Source organism: Glossina fuscipes, unplaced genomic scaffold, assembly GCF_014805625.2.
Source record: "Glossina fuscipes isolate IAEA_lab_2018 unplaced genomic scaffold, Yale_Gfus_2 116, whole genome shotgun sequence".
Taxonomy (NCBI): domain Eukaryota; kingdom Metazoa; phylum Arthropoda; class Insecta; order Diptera; family Glossinidae; genus Glossina; species Glossina fuscipes.
This window is the reverse complement of record NW_023998459.1, coordinates 134,514-149,929: the sequence shown is the minus strand read 5'-3', so window position 1 is coordinate 149,929 and position 15,416 is coordinate 134,514. Positions and strand designations below refer to the sequence as shown.

The following is a 15,416-nucleotide window of genomic DNA, read 5'->3' as shown; positions in this document are numbered from 1 at the left end:
TAAATACGAAGAAAATGACGCAATAGCTGTTTGTGGCTTAACGTTAAAACGTTTACCAACATAAGCGGAAGACCAAAGGACCAAAATCGTAACGCCGACAGGAACCTCCCAAATAATGAAAACAAAGAAATTATACCGGAATAATTTGAAATAAATCATCCAGCGTGTTAAGCACCTTTCTTAAGACGTTAAATGATCCTTTCGCAGAGCGGTGTTAAATAAGACAATTGACTAAAATGGGTTCCCGTTAAATAACAACGAAGCCGCAAGGAAGGCAGTCGCACTATAAATTAGACGGTTATCACTTGTTTAAAAATTCATCGTCTCGTGTTCAGGGTATATATATTTCGCATATCAGGAATTCTGTTGAGAATATGCGTTCTTCTTGAGTTCGCCTGTGTACGGGGTGTTACGCAAATGCTAACACGCTTTAATCGATGGGTACTGATCGGGTTTGAAGAAGCACCGACTCAGAAAAACGACATGTAGTTAAAAAATAATAGCAGATAATAATCTAAAATAATAATAAGAGTGATTATAACATAATAATTATAGCGACAATTTTCGCTTTAGAGCGAAATAGATGCCATCCTGTGCAGACCCGTCAATAGACAAAACTCATTCACGGCCTATGACGCGCATCGAAAAGAAACCTGACGCAAATGGTGCACACTTAAAGTGAAACAGGTAAAAAATTAAATTCTTTCTTTATACCCGTCACGTCTTTTGTACCCGTCACTGTTACCCTAAAAAGGCAAAAGAAATAAAGGAACAAAATATACATGCTCTATGACATGGATTGGGCGCAGCTGAATTTTTCTATTTTCAAAATAAAAGTTTTTGTCGAATAGGCATGTGGGCATTGTAGGCGTGTCCTTTGGGAAGTTTAGGTTAATTCGAAACCCTTTTGCAAATTTGTAGGGGATGTTGCCATTTTCGCTAACGGAAGAATATTTATCATAAATACTACAAAGTTGCGCAAACAGACAGTTGGTCAGGCGAAAAGACGGATATGTTTAGGTGCATTACAAGTTTGAAAGTGGCCAAGAATTTATACACACTTGTTGTTTTTGTTTTGCGTTTTATATGGGTATTGAAAAAATAATTAAAGTTTGATACAGTGTGATATTGGGTAGGCGTGGTCAATTTTTCCATTTTTGTTGTTTCAGCTGCTACAGCATCGTCCATAGAATATGCGAACAAATTTTTTTACATTTGTTTGCTATACTTTATGAGCAACGAGCAACAATCCAATTTTTCATTCCTTTTGAAAAACAGAGGTGTTCTTAGTTTACGTGGTGCAAACTTCCTGTGTTTCTCATAGCTTCGTATTTGTGGCAATTGACATTACACAGAGAGAAGAATTTGATGCTGATCAAGAATATATATGCTTTATGAAGTCTCGAATGCTTACTTCTGGGCGTTGCAAACGTTTTGACAAAATAAATATACCCCTTATCCTACGGTGATCAGTATAAAAAGACCCGCTGTTTACTTTGAAGTTTATAAACATCTGCCTGAAGATGGATATTATTTTCTTACTTCCCGTCGAAGTATTTGCCGGGGTCCAAAAATTTGCATGGAGAAACTCTAAAACATTTACTCTTAAAAGCATGGCTTGGAGTCGATCAGGTTATATTTCTGCTTTCATTAATCGTTAAAATGGAAATGGAAAACTAACCTCTATCTATGCTCTCGTGTACATTTTATACAATAAAAGTTGGCAATGTTCGCTGTCGTAATAGGCAATGAGTTATTAGAGCGACAAGCAAAATTCGCTCAAAACTAAACAAAGTCCTTCTGCACATTCTGACCGCCAATTGTATCGAATCGCTTTTAAATAATATGTTCATGTTTTTCAAAGCATCAAAACCAATGTCGTTTAAAGCTAACTTTTCAACAAACCAATTTTTCAATAAAAACATTGCACGTTTTTTTTTTTGGGAATTTTTTTGTTTCTTTATACACAAGTTTTTTACTTTTTCTCTTTCCGCATCCTAAACGTTTTTATGGTACTTAATAACCGTAATTAGTAAGCAGACAAGATTGTCAAAACGATAAGTTTTTTTATCCTACATGCGTTATTATTGTTTTCATGCTGCGTTATTATGACTTCAATAACATTTTTCTCAAGTTTTCAAAATACAAGAAAACAAAAACGAAATAAAGAAAAACATAAAAAAAATGAAACAAACTAAAAATCAGCAAAACTGCCAAAGTTTTGTGAAAACTAATAAACGTTTTATGCCAATACCATCGTGCTACCGAAATCAGCCAACCAAACGAATACCGTAATGTTTACCCTTAATGGATATTCACATAAACTCTTAGTGAAACTTATTATAAAGAAAACCAACAAAGTTTTTTCTCTGGCAGTTCTTAAATTTTTCTTTTTTGCTTATTGTGGTCGATGTGCTGCTGTCAGCTAATGCTTTTGCCAAGAGCACACTGTATATACATGCACAGGCTTATACAAATACTTTTTTTCTATTAATTTTCTTGATATCTACTTTTTCTTTCTCTTTCTCTTCGTCCTACTCTTCTCCACTCTATCCACTATCAATAGTCCTTGATTGCAAGAGAACGGTGTGTGTCTTGAATATGTAACAACATAATGTGGTCGCTGATATAAGTTTTATTTTGGTCAAGAGGTTTGTTGTGCTCATAGCTAGCTCTGCTTGTCAAGGCTTCAGTTCGTATCTATACAAGGGTGCGTGTAGAATATTTTAGTTTGTAAAATATCTAAAAGATATTGTCAACTGTCATTAGTCTGCCAATGTAGATGTGCATGTGTGTTGGTGTTGTTAACCATTGGACATTTGGTGTTAGTTTGACTTATTACGGAAACTTTTTCGTTTCTGCGGACATATTTCATTGATATTCCACAGATGTCGACAAATGATTTAAGCTGGCTGTAAACCCTAGGCTTATATTCCCATTCTTTACAAGCGATTTTCTCTTTCTCTTCCATATTTCCTTTTTTTTCTGCTTGCCCTGCACACCAGTTGACTTTTGATGGTGTTAAACGAAATTCGGAAAAAGAAAATAAAAGTTTTCTATTTCGTTTTTTTTCTTGCTAGTTTAAGGGAAAAAGTTTGACACACAATTTAATTAAAGAAAATCACCCGTTTAACGTACAAAAGAAATCGTGTGTACCACAAAAAAAAAAAAAAAAAAAAATTTATGTTTTCAACGTCTCCAAACCTCGCCTCTGTACTCATAATTGGGCCAAATAAAAAAGTTAGCGTTATTTAATCAGCACAAAAACGTTATTCAATGACTGCTTGGCTATGCCTCACTGGATGTGTATAAATATGCATTTAATTAACTGAATTGTAACTTTGCACATATTAATCGGAGAAAAGATGTTTATACATCATGTTTCAGATATAAATTGATTGAAAATATTTTTGTTGGAGACAACTACATATATAACAACCGATTACACTGAAAATAAATATGAAAATTATGTTTGCCTCAGAACGCATCTTGCACATCCGCTATCAGTCATCAGTTTAATTTCATTTCGAATTTTTTTTAATAGGAGTTAAGAAAGAAAGATGCCAATGCTTATTCAATCATTGATGCTACAAGAAATGAATCATTTGAAGAAGAAAAATAGGTATTTGAAAAAACTTATATGTACTATGTAATTAAGAAAAGAACGGGGAAAGAGAAGAGAAAAATTGAAGTAATATACATATATTAGTGGCGAATTATACTGTAAAGTTGCACGTTTTTACTAGTAGATGAAAAAAAGTTGAATCTCCAAAACTTTTATTTATAATTGACTTCTCCGATATATTTCGCTATTATTTCACACTTAAGCAATTTCAAGATGTGCCAATTTCTTATACAATATCGAGAATGTTTAGAATACAAACGACTTGTGATAAAAACTTTCTAGCTATTCAAGAGAGCGGGAATTACTATATCGTACTGTTACGGAATTCACTTTTCTCGGATCCGATTCATGTTACTAGATCGTGGATACTCTTTTTAAGCGAAATATACTTGCACGTTTTTACTTCAAGATTCTTTATGTACAATGAATTTCTTTAAGGATGCGATTATTTACATTTTACTTTGGCAATACTCTCGGCTTCTCTACTCTAATATTCTTTTTCGATAATATACATGCTTAATATTTATGAACGTCGTTTCGTAACTAAAGAAGTATAAACAGGTATTTGTCCGACTTTCGTGGACTTTGGGCCAGAAAATGTAGAATGCATCAAAGGAAACGCAACATAATATCCTGGTTATTTAAGCAGGTGGCAAAAAAAGTTCTATTTTCAGCAAGCACTGCTTTTCCTATTTAATTTAAAAAGAGGAAAGTACTATTAGATAATCTGCAAAGGGAAAAAGCATGACGAAGATCAAGCGACTGGTTATAATCGACGGAAAAGGCCGTAATAGTCCGTATTTCAAGGTGAATTATGAGCAGCTTGAAATCTACGAAACCATAGATAGATGATATGCCGCTTTTTCCAAATGGAATATCAAAATTAATACACCGCCAGTGGTCAATTCGAAATTGAAAGGAGAAAATTTGTTAACATTAAACAACAACGATGCTTTGAATGTTCAAAGTTCATTGATTAAAATTATTGGAATGTATTCTGAATTAGAATGATGTGGCAGAATAAATTGTGATGACATCGTTTCTATGCAATAGATCAATTAAAAGGTTTCATGTTTTTTAAAACCTATCGAATTTTAAAATCTTATCAACAAATTGAACTCAGCTTAAGGAGGGCAGGCGAATAACTAACTAGCCTTTTCCACCATGAATTTAATTATCGTCGGCTTTTGTGTTTTTATGTTTTTTTTTTCATGCGCTATTGAAAATGCTTATATTTACGTTTATAAAAAACCCAGAAATAGTCCTCAACAAAATATTTCTTTTAATACTTGCAAAGTGCTACAAACAATCTGTTATAGCTACGAGAGAATCTCATGTGACTTTCTATAACGATTTCGGTATTCGGAGTTCGGTGATGTTGGCGGGAGACATATTTTTCTTTGCTTTCCGAAAACAGCATAGTGCTATTTACGGTGATGAATGTCAAAATTATTAAAATACTTCAGTGCGCGCGATCCCTGCAAACAAAGGTTGTTCTAATGAATGCATTGTTGGATTGTAGAATTGCTTACCTATAAGTTGTGTTTACAATATTGCGTGATTAACTTATTATGTGGCATGCGGATACCAGTATCCGAATGTCGTAAAGAAATATATAATTAGAAGATTGTTCAAAAATTTCCCCCAGACAGTCTTCCTACGTCAAATAAATTATTTTGGCAGTTATTTCGGCTTCTACCTAAAATTGGGTTAGTTTTCTGCTTAGTGTAAGCGCAAGTGGAACAAATTAATTAAGAAATTCTAGAAATTGATCGAGGCAATGAAATAAAACGAACTGCGCTGATGTATTTAGCGACTTTAACACATAGTTATCACATATAGAACAACTCATATCCCCGAAAAATAGATATAGTATGTAGATTAAAGATAAACGTAATATTGTGAGTGATATAATTACTCAATATCTTACCTAAAAATCTGACTGATGTCGGAAAATGACAAAATTCCTTATCCTATATAGAGAATGATGAACATGTTTTAATGGTGCCGAAAGAGAAATATCATCAAATCGCATCTGCTTTGGAGAACATCTATTCAAGGTAGAAACCAAAAGCATCTGGGTCTTGACCTTTTCAAAGGAAGATAAGAAATAATAGCGCCTTTTGATTATCACCTATCCTGATCGCTGCAGCATGGCTTGGCTGGCAAAATGTTGCGGAAAATGGTGGAAAACATTTTCGTTAACATATATTGTATCAATTTTTTTCAATAAATGCTTTTTTCAAGTGAAGAAACCCTCAAATCCAATGCAACCACCTAATGACTTGACCCAAGTCGAGAGTGTGCTTCTCGATAAAGTTGACCATCGGCCTAATGTACTCTGTGCTGTCCTTATGAATAAGTGTTTTTGTGGAAAAGAGATCTGTTCAGCAATAAAGTTCTTTACCAGGGACCCTCAGCTTTGCCAGCATTCTCATCTGCCTCGACTGTATTTCGAACAACACTAACGTGATTGCTTGAACTTTAATCTGCCTGCTTTGTGTAGGAACAACCTACTTGTTAGGAAATTTCCCAGTGTCCATAATGTTCTTGATTTTAAATCGCAGCTAAATACTACTCTATACTCTATACTCCATACTAAGGGGATAATAAATATATCAGCTTAGAAGATGAAGAAGAAGGACAACCATTTAAGCGAATCTCGAATTGGAATTTGAGACTATAAACAAAGAGCATGATTTTTCTTAAAAGGAAACCACGTTAAACAACAGTTAATTTTAGAAATGTGCTTAGTCATCATCAAGTTTCTTAAGTTAAAGCTTCGATCTGCGGCGTGTGAATCTTATCCACGGAAAGCAAGTAGCAAGCTGTTTAAGTAACAAGGAAGACGTTTTATAATCTTCTTCCTTATGTCACGGTTTGCCTATGTGTGCTGCGTAAACGTGGTTAGTTTTACACCTTTCTGCCACAATGTAAAATAGTCGACAACTTTGCCCATACGTTGTCAATCGCATTAAGCCGGGCTTCTAAGCCGACAAAAGCTGTAGTACATATTACAGATTTTTGCAACATAGCCGTACTTGCGTGTGTTTTGCATTATCTTAAATAACTCTTATTTTTGTGGTGGAGTTAAGGTTAATAAATAATGAATTTTGAAAAATCACGAGAAGAAAAAACATGTGCCTGCGTTCTAAACCGTCGTGAGAACAAATTTTATCCATTTAAAAAAAGTCATTTTGATATTTTCTATACAGTTCCTCCAAATATTGACGATGCTTTAACGTCAAGTGATGTTATTATACGTGAAGGAGATAATGTCACTTTAAGATGTAAAGCAAAAGGAAGCCCGGAACCTTCTATCAAATGGAAACGTGATGATGGCTTAAAAATTGTTATTAGTAAAACAATGGAAGGTGAGGAGACAAAATTTTCGAATGAAATCATTAAAAAATAAGTGCAATGAATAAATAAATATATTTAATTTCTTTTCCATACACAGTAACAGAAGTTGAGGGTGACATTCTAGAGTTGGAACGTATTTCACGTTTACATATGGGCGCCTATCTTTGTATAGCAACAAACGGTGTGCCGCCTAGTGTATCGAAAAGAATTAAAGTCAGCGTGGACTGTAAGCATTTTAAGAGATGAAAGATATATTGGATTTAGTAAGACATAAATTTCTTAAATTAGTTTCCCCTATGGTTTGGATACCGCATCAATTGGTGGGTGTACCTATGTTTTTCAATGTCACCTTAGAATGCTTTATAGAAGCTAATCCAACATCTTTGAACTATTGGACTAGAGAGAACGACCATATGATAACAGATTCGTACAAATACAAGTAAGTAGAAATAAAAAAATAAAATCTTATCTTAGTTTTTATAAATTAAAAGGCGAACGTAAAGATTTTTGTAATTAGTTTATAAAGTGATTTTGCAGAAGAAACGTTAAGAAAAAAATTTCGTGCGAAAAAATCATGTATATTAAAAAAGTACAATTAATGTTGCTAGTTGCGGCTTGGCCTTATTTGATAACAGGTCAAACTCATGGACAAGATGTTAATAAACAACAGATTGAGAATATTTTGCATGATTTAAATGCGAATATCCAGCCATGTCAAAGTTTCTTTGATTACTCTTGTTCAAATTGGAAGCAACGGCATCAAAGCGATTATTATAAAGATATCACCGGCTTAGTCGAATTAAAAATGAATAAAGTGTTGGCAGAATTTATGGAAACCCAACCAGCTAAAGCCGGGCTTAAGAGTTATTATGAGTCTTGCAAGAAAGCGGGAACTATCGAAATGGAAAAGTACCTACAAATAGTAAGACCGGGTAAAGACCTCGAGTGGCCTATTCTAGAAGAATTAAGGAATCCTAACTTAATATGGCCTAAAGAGAACTTTCAGTTATTAGAAACTCTAGCCATTTTACAAAATTATGGCTTCAATAATGTTTTAATGAACGTTGAAATCAGATGGGAAGATAATAAAAAAGTATCTATAACTTTGCAAGCTCCTGAAAAAACGGAAACTATCGATAAAAATTCTCATCTAAAATCGTTGGCTATATTGAAATTATTAGGCGTAAATACGGCACGAATTTCATCATATATGCAACAAATTACATCTATTGACAAAAGTCTTCAAGAAGTTGTGACTAACGCTGCTAATTCCAATGACGCTGTGATACCTTTAACGTTAGACGATCTAAAACAGTCTTATCCTTTACTAAATTGGGATATATTTTTCAAAACTCGACTTGAAGAAAGGCCAGAAAATCTCGAATTAAAAATTTTGCTAAAAAACTGGGAATACTTTCAAAAACTCCCAGATCATTTGAAAAATCAAGATAAAGAATTATTATGCAACTATCTGATGATAAAATTTTTGAAATTTCTCTTGCAAGACATGCCCAAAGGCCATGAAAAACTGGATTGCGTCCAAGATCTAAGGAAGAAATTTTCAATAGCAATGAATTACGTCTATCAACAAACATTACTACCCCGGTCGTTGGCAGAAAATTACAAAAAGGACATTTTCAAAATATTTACGAAAATCCAAAAAACTTTTCTAAAATATCTGAATGAAAACAGATTGAATTTACCGACTACCCAAGTGGAATTTTTAATATCAAAGTTAATGAACACAACTTTGCTTCTACCTTCCATAGCTAGCACAGATTTCATGGATAACTATTATAAATCTCTACCTCAATTCGAATCAAATAATTATGCCTTTAATCATGTAGCATATCTTAAACAACATTCTTCGAAACGATATATTATACAAGAACTCCTCTTTAACCAACAGGATCCTATACTGTCCAGTAGTTCTATACCTTACTATCATCGTTCATCCAATCAAATTATTTTACCTCATGGCTACTTACAGCTACCTATATATGATGTCAATCTTCATGCTTTGTACAAATACAGCATTTTAGGTTTTATCTTATCGCATGAGTTAATGCATGCTTTTGATTCCATCGGAATCACCTACCATTCAAATGGTTTACAACATTTAACAGGGTATTCTATATTACAGCACAAAGGATACTCAGCAACCTTGGACTGCATACACCAACAGCATGTCACTGCCAGCGTAAACGAACGTTTAGCTGATTTATTAGGCGTACGTATAGCATATGATGCTTACTTTTCCGAAAATTCTTTAGAGAAATTATTACCTGGCACTAATCTGCCTGAAAAGCGCGTATTTTTCTTGAATTTATCACAATTCTTCTGCTCTAAAATGGACATCAACTATCCCGAGCACGATGACGACAAAATGCGTCTACATGACATTCTTAAAAATTTTGAAGAATTTGTTGAAACCTTCCAATGTAGTCAAAATGATAAAATGCATCCCAAAGAAAAATGTCGCATGTGGTGATAAGTATGGGAATAAAGGCAAAAAAAAATTTTTTAATAATGCGTCGTTTTTTTATTATTAAAAGTAAATTAAGTTTTCTGTCTTGTAAATATCAAGTGTTTCATTTTAACCCTTTGTTAACGTCCTACGAACTAAGATAAACTTTAGAAAAGAAAAAAAAAAATACCGCCGTTGATTTAAACCTATGTAATTAATCCAAATTTCCAAAGCGATGCAGAAATTGCGAACCTACACCGTTTCCAAACTCGGATGATGTTTTGCTAATAATGGGCTTTTATTCGCGAATTCAGACATTGATTAGATTTAATAGCGTCCATATGTCTGTTTGTCTTACTCTAGGTTCCGTCCAGAATTGTAAGGTTCATATATTGCAGAGAAAATACTTAAGACATGTTCCCAATCGCTCTTATTCAAATTATATTGCGTTGAACTTTATTTAGAAAGCGATCGTAATTGAAAAAAATCTAAATAAAAGATATAAATTAGGCGACAAACACATTAGATTCTTTAACTTTTGATAAGATTTGCCAAATGTTAGAAATATACGTCGAGAATCTCAGAAAGTCTATACATTGTGCAGCATACAGTCTTGAGAAATGTTTACGTCTTATATTTACGACCTCAAATAATAATTTGTATTATTTTTTCTTGCCGGGTTGAGTTCGAAAATAATGCAAATCGTGTTATTGACACCTCCTTACAATTAGCCTTCCCTCTCCAAAGAAAAAAAAACTATTTAACAATTTCATGTCTGTTCCTAATTATAGATTTAAAAATACCGCAGCTCTCAGTTTAAGGCTTCAAGTTAATCCTTAAATTTTTTTTTAATAGAACCCAAATACGAAATTTACTTTCGATATTTAGCTAAATTCAAATATGTGAGGTCATATGCTATCAAATTAAAATAGTACGATGATTAAGTGACGTAGTGGAGCCCTCGCCGACTCACCTAATACAGTTCTTTAATAATCTTCGGAATCTTTATACTGTGGGAGGTCCTAATTATAGATTTATACAGACCAAAGCTGTTCCATCAAAATTATGTATCAAAGTATTATTCAGCACTAATTCAAAAAAATTAATTCCTACAAAGACTTACATTTTTTAGAAAACTCTTTGGGGAAGGTTTCAAAAAGTATTCCCGGCTTCTCTGAGTATTGCAAACTTACTATGCTCATATCTTATTGTATTTATTATATACCCATGTCATATATGGAGGTATACCATATTAATACCATGTATTGGTGAAAACGATAAAGTAACGCGAAGTCTGAATGTACAAAGTAGTCAAATTCGATGGTTTTCACCTTTCTCTGAATAGAATAACAGTTTTCCATTTAGTATTATTGAGTTATTCAATGTATACACATACATGCTAATTAGGGAACGCTCAAAACTACATTTTCGCCATCCATCGCTTTTCTTGTTTAGTTTGAGGAAACCTGCTGCCGAAGCCCCTCATATCCTAATTATCGACATTGGTCAAAAAGTGAGGTTTTTGATTTCAATGGCAAAGAGGGCCTCGAGGACCAATAAAGTTCAAAAGTTCAATCAAGGCAGGCAAGACTTGTAGGAGCTCAAACAAAGGAAAAAAATGGCTACCATACGAATTGAGTGAAAGTGCCATTTCGAACCGTTTCTTCATCTGAGTTTCATTGCTTGCCAGGCAAAAAAGTAAGGGTTTTGCGTGGGGTTTTTTGACTGGAGATGAAAAGTGGATTCACTACGACAATCCCAAAAACTCATGTGTTAGCCCAGGATAGTCATCCATATCGACCGAAGCGAAATATTCAAAAGATTTGCTCTTCATATAGTGGGATTGGCAAGGTGTACTGTATTACATCAAGAAAGGTTGTAGTTGATGGAAAAGTTGTTGATTATTATATGTTTATATATATATTGTGCCAATGTGCACTTTTGAAATGAAAATTGATCAATATAAATGCAAGCATTAAAAATATGTTATTTTATGTATCTATGCCTAACTTGATATTCTATATTATTCTTGAGATCCTGTGTCGACGATTCACATATCATAAGATTGGTTAATGCGCAATCGATTGGTTAATACTATAATGCGTTGGGCTCAAGTTAAATACTCCTACTTCCAGGATTTTGTTGATTATGAACTTTTTACATGCAACATGTTAAAAATAGTCCATTTCCTGTAAGGAATCAGATCATGTTTCCTTCAGAGCATTTCATTGTAAAATTACTGTTGCGACACGGCCGAGAACATAAGCAAATGTAGATGAAATACTCGCGCGGGCTATAAAAAATTTGTGAAATCGAACTAGTGGCTAACAACTGTTAAGAAACATATAAGATCAACCTGCAATTATTAGAAATAATTTGCTTTTTGTAAAGCTGGTGTAATTTGATTTAAACATCGAAGACTTTTATTAAAGTTTCCTTCTTTGTTATAGTTAATGCTTATGACGGGACGCCAATAAAATAAACAAATTTATGCTTCATTTATAACAAACTTAACATAATCGAATGATGTGGTAAATACACAGTCTACTAACTTTATGCATCCTCTGCTCAAGTTACCACAATGAACGCAGAATATATTCGCTAATGGAATTTACGCCTCTTTCTTCTGCGCGTACCTACTTATGTTCTAGTTTTTTTTTTTTTTTTTTTTTAAGTCATATTTACATTTCAAGTCCTTTGAGTTTTCCGTATGAAAATTTTCAATTCATTATAATTTGCCTGCCATTACGTATACTAACGTACATTTATTTATGTTCTCGGTTTACCTCTTTCAATTTAAATAGCTTTATATCTAATAACAGAAAAATCCGGAAGCTTTATTAAATTCAACCTTCAAATCCCCCGGCATCAATAGACGTCGTTATTTATCGTCGCCAAACACAAGCAACAATAATAATAACGTCTGCCATTATAAGAATCATGTTTGAAATCTCATATGCTGTGATTTGCTGTATATATACATATATATAAATGTCTGGTATTTAGTTTTCGCTTTTTTTGCATAGAATAGAAAAACTGTGCAAATACATTAAACAAAGTAAGCTTCATCCGTAGATAGAGATAGAGAATGAGAATGAATAGTTGATAAAAAAAATGATTTTGATTTAAAAATCATTTGAATAATAAAACGAAAAATCCATGTTCTTTATTCCGCTAAATGTTAATGAAAATATGAATTGAATAGAAACTGAACAAAATTAGATGATTGAAAAAAAAATAAGATCAAGAAAAAAGAGAATAACTTAGAAATAGATGATGAGATGAAAAAGCATTTTGTAAAAATTCACTCACAACCAGAAAGAAAGAAGATTAGTTACGAGCAACATGTGGTTGAACGCGGACTAAATGCAACGCTAAAAGTTTCTGCAAAAACAAAATCGTAAATTTGGAACAGAAAAAACGTTTAATAGCATAAATCTGCGGCGAACTAACAACAAGTTCAGGAAATTTGGAAAGCGCTAAAAAAAAGAAAAAAGATGCTGAAGCTAAGCATAACGCTGGGTTTATTGGCGTCTATAGTCTGGCAGACTACACCGACAAATTGCCGCCAAACACATAATCAAACATTAAACATCAATCAATTGGCTGCACTTACCATCGAACGATATATGGATGCCACAGCTAAGCCATGTGAGAATTTCTATCAATATGCCTGTGGCCGTTGGTATCAACAACACATAGATGAAATGGATTACGGTGACGTATTAGGTATGCTGGATTACGAGTTAAATAAAAAACTGGAAAATTTGTTAAGAAAAACTAGCGCAGGAAGTGAGAGAAGTCGTACAGAAGAAAACCTTACCACAACTGAAGATTCCTATATGACTACCACCATTCCAAGCTTAGATTGGAATGCTCATGACTCTTCCCTCTTGGATAAAGTGCGTACATATTATAAGTCCTGCAAAAAAGTGAAACCCTACAATTTAAAAAAATATCTACAATTAATACAACCAGGTGCCTCAACACACTGGTATATATTAGCTAAACAGGGTGGCAAAAAGTGGTATGTGGATCATTTCAGTTGGCTGGAAGCGGTTGCCAAATTGCGTTTATACGGTTTAAATGGTGTATTGTTGAAAGAACAGGTTTTGCCTCGTTGGGATGAGTCCTCGAGTATGAGTATATATCTCGACAAACCCAATTTGGCAGAAACTTCACCTATGGGTGAGGGTGTCATAATAGAATTACTTATGGATATTGGCCAAACTAAACGTGCAGCTAATGAAATCTCACGTGAAGTTACCAGATTTGAATTTCAGCTGCATAAGCTACAAGAAATCGAAGATGAGGAAGGCGCTAAAGAAATGCAATTGGGATATTTGCAAGAGTATATGCCGCAAATTGATTGGCTAGCTTATCTCAAGGAGTTGAAAGGTCCAAGCACAGATCTGTCGACCACTGTCATTATACAAAATGTACCTTATATGCGTTCTATGATAAAACTATTAAACACTGTGGAGCCTTCTACTCTTTGCAATTATATAATGCTGCGTTTTCTACTTTATCTCAAAGAACAAGGTCCAGCTGAAATATCCCGCCAAGAGTGTATAGCCAGCCTGAGGCGCGCTATGCCTTTGGGCATGAGTTATTTGATAGGTATTCAATTCTATAAAGAACCTATTAAAAATGACGCACAACTTCAGCGTATATTTCAGCAGCTTAAAGTCGCTCTCTATTTTATAATTAAAACTAATCGTTTGGAATTACCTGAGCTCATAGTACATACGCAATTGCAGAAGGTGGAGACGATGCTGTTGAGAGTGGGTTTCACTCCCCGCAACATTTCTTTAGAATACCTTGATACTTATTATGAAAGGGTGGCTTTAGATCCTAACAACTTTTACGCTAATCAATTAAGCCTTCTACGCCTATCCGTAGAACATAGCCATGAAACATTGGATGCGCAACCCAATCAAGATTTAGCCCTAGAGGAATCCGTTATATCTTCGCAATGGGTGGGGAGTTCTTCTTCCCCAGTCTACATAAAGCCGGGGAATTTAGTTATCCTTCCTTACGGATTTCTGCAGATGCCCGTTTATCATCGCAGTCTTAAGGACATCTTCAAGTACTCTCTACTTGGTTTTGCTTTGGCTCATGAAATGATGCACGGATTCGACTCCTCAGGCATTGATTACGATAACATCGGCAACATTATGGGACCTAGCGAAGAAATTTCAGCTAATCAACGTTTCATGCAAGGTCTACGTTGCATGCAAAATGAACTAGCGATTGGCAGTCGTAGTCTCAATGAGAAACTGGCCGACTATGAAGGCGTGCGTTTAGCATATACAGCCTATTTTTCCTCGCTGCAAAACAATACATCTCTACACCTGTCCTTAAAAAATCCTAATGTAAAATTGTTATCTCATTTGCGAGCAGATCAAATATTCTTTGTTAATTTTGCTCAATTTTTTTGCGGTAAAGTGCATCCGAAATTGAGGCAAACCGCTTACTTAGAACATGCCATGGATGAGTTAAGGGTTTTGCAGACGTTGGCTAATTTCGAAGAATTTGCCAGGGCTTTTAATTGTGATAGGCGTGATAAAATGCAATCGCGTCACCGATGTCGTTTATGGTGAATTATTTTAGTAAAATTTTTAGCTATGAAAATAAAATTGTTTAAGACAGAAGAAATCAGTGATTTTTAATTATGATTGAAAATAACGTCCGGCAGTTCGGACACTCTCTAGGATTATCTTCGCTTTCAAAAATGGTTCTAACTGGTTTATTAACATTTTAACTCCAATTTATCTGCAATTTACTTTAAGAAATTTAGCACCCTTCTCATCATCTCAATTAAAAATAAATTAGAAACAAATTGCAATTAACATTATACATTTAATTGCAAGTACATTGGTAAACTCTTTGAGACATTTTTTGGACCGATCACGCAGGTAGTTCTGACGAACGTTTTTGTAGCAAGTTTCCCGGTATATA

The 15,416-nt window shown here is 34.0% G+C and overlaps 2 protein-coding genes across 3 annotated transcripts in view; both read left to right on the top strand.

Annotated features, from left to right (window-relative positions):
• LOC119640274 (lachesin) overlaps window positions 1-15,416 on the top strand; it is a 160,868-nt gene that overhangs the window by 124,774 nt on the left and 20,678 nt on the right. For both annotated transcript variants that reach the window (XM_038038183.1, XM_038038184.1), the window contains exons 4-6: window positions 6,841-6,999; window positions 7,086-7,214; window positions 7,277-7,427. In XM_038038183.1, coding sequence (XP_037894111.1) covers window positions 6,841-6,999; window positions 7,086-7,214; window positions 7,277-7,427 — 439 coding nt within the window. The remainder of the gene's footprint in view (window positions 1-6,840; window positions 7,000-7,085; window positions 7,215-7,276; window positions 7,428-15,416) is intronic.
• Window positions 12,767-15,058, top strand: LOC119640273 (neprilysin-4-like). Its single transcript, XM_038038182.1, has one exon. It carries the CDS (start codon window positions 12,953-12,955, stop codon window positions 15,056-15,058), a length of 2,106 nt encoding a protein of 701 aa, XP_037894110.1. The 5' UTR covers window positions 12,767-12,952.

What these genes read in the sequence shown, in the direction of transcription:
- LOC119640273 (XM_038038182.1), top strand. Translation starts at nt 12,953, where the DNA reads ATGCTGAAGCTAAGCATAACGCTGGGTTTATTGGCGTCTATAGTCTGG.